The following is a 5,342-nucleotide window of genomic DNA, read 5'->3' as shown; positions in this document are numbered from 1 at the left end:
TATTATTGCTGTCAACATTATACTGATACAAAGTGGATTACAGTAGAGGATTATATGTTGTATTATTATTATTGCTGTCAACATTATACGGATATAAAGTGGATTCCAGTAGACGATTATATGTTGTTGTATTATTGCTGTCAACATTATACTGATACAAAGTGGATTACAGTAGAGGATTATATGTTGTATTATTATTATTGCTGTCAACATTATACTGATATAAAGTGGATTCCAGTAGACGATTATATGTTGTTGTATTATTGCTGTCAACATTATACTGATACAAAGTGGATTACAGTAGAGGATTATATGTTGTATTATTATTGCTGTCAACATTATACTGATATAAAGTGGATTCCAGTAGACGATTATATGTTGTTGTATTATTGCTGTCAACATTATACTGATACAAAGTGGATTACAGTAGAGGATTATATATTGTATTAATATTGCTGTCACACAAGGTAAGCTTTATAAAAATACCAGGGGGGGGGGGTAATTAGGGGCAATATGGTATATAAATAGTGTTACGACTACTACTATTTTCGTTGTATCCCAACCGGCCTGAAGAGCTCTGGAATAAACAAAACATGTGTCGGCATTGATTATGACAAATACAGTGGTTAGAATATTATAATTATACAATTCTAATCTTTCAAAATACCTAAGGGACTAAATTAAGAATGTAGTGTTTAAAAATGCACTAGGCTTAATACTAATGTCTTATAACAAGTAAAATTACAATAATTCTTTGTTGGCTTGTAAACAGCGAACACACCATAATATTTACAAGGTGTGCGACTAACTTGTGTGTCCTTATTCATTACAAGTTAAAAAAAAGAAAATATTACTAATGTATCTCGAGGCGCCAACAGAAAATACAGGTTTAACTTTCAAATATAATCAATTTATACAGACATTTAAGTTAAAAACCAGTAACTTTGCAATATTTGTATATTTGACGGTTGATAAAACCGTTTAATGGTTTTCCACACCCACGATCATAAGCTTCACAAATTATAAATCCCACACGCTACCTACGCAACATATGCCCACATGGTTGACAGTAAACCGACTAGAATATGTAGATAATATAACTCACCCTTGAAAGTGTAGCCTTGACTGGTTGTCTTGACAACGACTTCACTGCTGACGTTAAAAACTCCACTCTGGAAGAGAAAAGTTAGATTTACAAGGTGTGCAACTAACTTGTGTGTCCTTATTCATTATTAGTTAAAAAGAGAAAATATTACTAATGTATCCGAGGCGCCAACAAAAAATAACTACGCACTTGGGGTGTGGGTAGTATCAATCCTCGAAGAAGTTTTGGGGGCTGAACCCCTTTAAAAGGGGCCTCCAAAGAGCGAAGCGCCCTGGGCACTCGCAACTATAGAGGAAGTTATTTGTTGTTCAACTCTTTGAAAGCTGTTCTAACGTTTTGTGTTTTACTTTTTACGAATCTTAACTTCGGTTTAAATTTTCTTCCCAGAGGAAAACTACGCACGTGCATATTGTGTGTAAAGAGAGTGACACATTTGCGTATAACTGCGCTATCTTTGTTTTTACACCATACGATTTCATGTGAAGACGGCAAGTGCATAACGTGGGAGGGTTTCAAGTTTAAAAAGAAACTGGTATAGAAGGAGTTAATTAAATTGATCGAATTTGCATATTCATAAAACACCAGGTTATAGAATAAGTCTGTACGCATTTGATTGACACTAGGTCCATTTCTTTACTATGGTGGTTTTCATCCACTTGATTGACAAGCAAAGGATCAGCATTTTTATTTACCTTTCTATTCCTTAACTTTTATCAGTTGACTTACATTTTGTTAAATAGTTTACAAACGGAATCAAACTATTACTGGGTGGATCGAATCGACTACGGTGACCTGGGAGTAGATTGATTGTCCACTTAAATAGAAGGAAAAACTAAAATCAGATAGAATAAGACCAAGTGCTGAGGGAACGATGATATTCAAAATATTTTCGTCAAAATACTTGCAAGTACATTGTCTAAGGCGTATGCACGTCATGGGTGTGAAATGAAATGCGTGTAACCCTTTCAAAAACTTTCCTAGCTCGGAGATCAGCGATTTTAGTATTGACTTTTGTTATTGAAATGCTTTATGTATAAAAACATAACGGTACGACCATAAAGTTAATTTGAAAGAATATACTGCTAATTAGAGAGGAGTAATGCAAGTTTACATCACCCCTCAGTCACCCCTCTAAATTTTCTTAATCCCTTTTTATTTACTTCAAAATTATCCAGAAGAGGAAATGGCTCCCAAACTCCCCTTATTAAGACGTATTTACATCGTGATTAAGGCCGCCTGGCACAAACGTACCACATTTCGGAAAAAGAACCATTGCTGCACGACGACCTCTGGTTACACACTTCAGTGGCGTAGTTGGAGAGAATCCTTCAATAACATTTAAAGTGTGTTTTTCTATATGTACTCGGAATTGGTATTTTCAACTTGAAAGGCACCTTATGCGACACATGAGCTAAGTGGCCAGGTCACAGACTCCTGGAGTTCAGGTATAGCCGATTCTAAACTACTACTAATGAGGCCAACATTCGCGGACAAAGGCAACATGTCTGCGTCACGCAATCCCAACATGGCCAATTTTAACACAAGGAAAACCGAAAACTGTTTATATCACTGCTTTGTGCCAAATACCACGTAAGTTGGTTGACATACACATGAATAGTTCATGAAAACCCCAAACTGTGTCTTCCTTGCTGAAAAATTGAGCAAAAGACAAAATTTCCAAAATTGTCTATATCTCTTTTTTTGGACCAGCAAAAAAGCATCTTTGTATTAAATCCCAAACCCTAAAATTATGGGTTTATTTAACCTTTTGACTCCATTCTCCCACATTTTTGTAGGTATATGTATGGTACCTGTAAAAAAAGTATATTTGAACCAAATCCCATGTAAATTGGCTAAAATACGGCCAAGTATCTAACAAAAAACACACCAAATTAATCTTTTTTGTGAGCTCTGACCCCCTTAAAAAGACTCAGTATGGGCAAATCCAACTTTTTTGTATGTCAATATGTTGGGCGCAAAAAAATTATATTTGTGCCAATTTTCATCTTGACTGCTGTAAATATGACCGTACAAGAGCCAAAATATACATTTTTTGTTGTTTCACCTTCAACCCCATAAAATCCTTTAAAAAAAAGGCCTAATAAATAATAACAAACGTGTCTGGATGTATTGGACCAAGGTATAACTCAACCAAGTTTGAAGTCAATCCATCGAGAAATGGCGGAACGGTGGTCGATTGAAAAGTGTATCGAAGAGGAAGGAACAAAAAAACAATACATAACTACAAGGGAAGCAGCCAGTCACAAGTTCCCTGCCCGACCCTATGAACCGAATAACGGGTCTACAGTCACTTTTATCGGCGAACACAGCTGAAATTGCAGAGCGTGTTCAGCGGCGTTACGATTCAAACCTTGGATTCTTCAATCACAGCCCGGCACGTTAACCACTAGAACAAGCCTAGATAAAATGCATCCGTTTTGGAAATATTAGTATAATTTCAAATATTGACCTAAATTAATGGAAACAGCGACAGTATTATTATACGAAAAAAGAAAAACAAACGCTTTAGTAATCGTAAATGAACAGAAAATTATACATCATATCTGCTTGCTTTTAACTGCTCTTTGTAGCAAATTTTATAAAATACCACAAAACTATGTGTCTCATATGATAAGCTATTAATGTGTTCATATTGTTAAAATTATCCAGTCATGTTAGTTTTTGCACAACCCCGTGAACCGCACACCAAAAACCCTCATAATAATAATATCAAAAAAAGCGTTAGGCTTCACTTCTAGAAACTGAGTTCCAAGATTAACCGAGTTTAAGTAAATTATAAATATTTAGTATATACTTCTCTCTTTATAGTGTGTCTGTCTATAATATGCTTGCGTTTGTCTGTCTGGAACGTTTCTGGCAAATTTCTCGATCAAACGATACAAATCTAAAAGCTATAAAAATGCCCTTGTCCGATGAGTCCGGATTGCATTTTGGCTTTTCTATTCAGAATCACCTTAATTGTTTTTTTACTTTGTCAAACTTTTCAATGCAACGAGTATGTTACACGATGGCAAAACGTCATCACGTGACGACTGGCTTCCATTTGAACCTTAGTTTTTTTATTTACAAAGTATTTCACATAAACAACACTTAACCCGCGTGTTATTTCCTTTAAAAAATTAACCTTACACTAAATACAATTTTTGTGGGCTTTCTCGACTTACTTAGGTCTAAAATACACATGCGCAGTTCGTTCAAAACCACACGGTTAACACTTTGTGAACACGCATTCAGACGTTTCTGCATAAACAGCTAAATTTGCCCTCATTACAACTTTACATTTATTTTACTTTGCAATAATTTAGCTTCGGTTCGTTTCATAGACTGCTATAAACACCTTTTAGCTACTTTTTTTTCTTTACTACGGGTTTTATTCTTCGTTTTTGTGGGTTTTTCTTTCAACTTGTAAAACCGTGTCATTCACTGTACGCTCATAAATGTCTCATACTCTGTACACTTTTATAAATACCATTACTATAGTTTATTGTTTACTTTAGGTATAGATTAATTGAATAAAGTTACGTCTACGTGAGTTTGTTTGTCTGATCGCGTAAAGTGTTTTCAAATAGACCAGGATTTATCTAACACATAATACCTCCAAGAAAGCGTAGCACCTAGTCTCATTAGAAACTTAAATATTCAGTAGCTCTACTATTCAAAAGACAAATATTTTAAAGTGAAGTGGAAATATAAACGAATATATGGAAGCTTACGGCGGAAAAAGTTAACTATGAGCTGAAATTGAGAAGGCAATGCTTCCTTTAAATTTTGTTTGCCGATTTCCCATATGCATTATTAAATATTTATACCACGTGTGTACTAGGTTGTATACTGCAACACTCAGGGTGTCCATGTGTGAAAAAGGCAGTTTCCAGACACTGCATTTTACTAAAAGTTTATACTATAAGCAGGCAAAGTTCTGGTTCAAAATCAGGAAAATCCGGTATAAGTCATGTGCGACCAGGAGTTACTTTCTGTAACTAAAGTCAGTCAATAGTGACATCTACTATATTACGAGATAGTTGTAATATAGCCAACATCAACACGTGTTTGAGGTTGTTATTTCACGATTGTCACATGAGAGAAGGATACCATCGAATTCCTAGAATGCAACTTGTAATTGACTGGCTTTAGAAAGAAGTGAACTGTGAATTCAGCCAAATTTGGCGCTTTTAGACAGTCAAGACCTGTACCTGTTCGTAAAGTTTTTTTTTTA

At 35.0% G+C, this 5,342-nt stretch overlaps 1 protein-coding gene across 1 annotated transcript in view; it reads right to left on the bottom strand.

Annotated features, from left to right (window-relative positions):
- The window catches only part of LOC106476026 (transcription factor Dp-1-like), a 92,887-nt gene that overhangs the window by 52,277 nt on the left and 35,268 nt on the right, over positions 1-5,342 (bottom strand). The window contains exon 3 of the mRNA XM_022381167.1: positions 1,106-1,172. Coding sequence (XP_022236875.1) covers positions 1,106-1,172 — 67 coding nt within the window. The remainder of the gene's footprint in view (positions 1-1,105; positions 1,173-5,342) is intronic.

Source organism: Limulus polyphemus, unplaced genomic scaffold, assembly GCF_000517525.1.
Source record: "Limulus polyphemus unplaced genomic scaffold, Limulus_polyphemus-2.1.2 Scaffold152, whole genome shotgun sequence".
NCBI lineage: Eukaryota > Metazoa > Arthropoda > Merostomata > Xiphosura > Limulidae > Limulus > Limulus polyphemus.
This window is presented reverse-complemented; position numbering and strand designations above follow the sequence as displayed.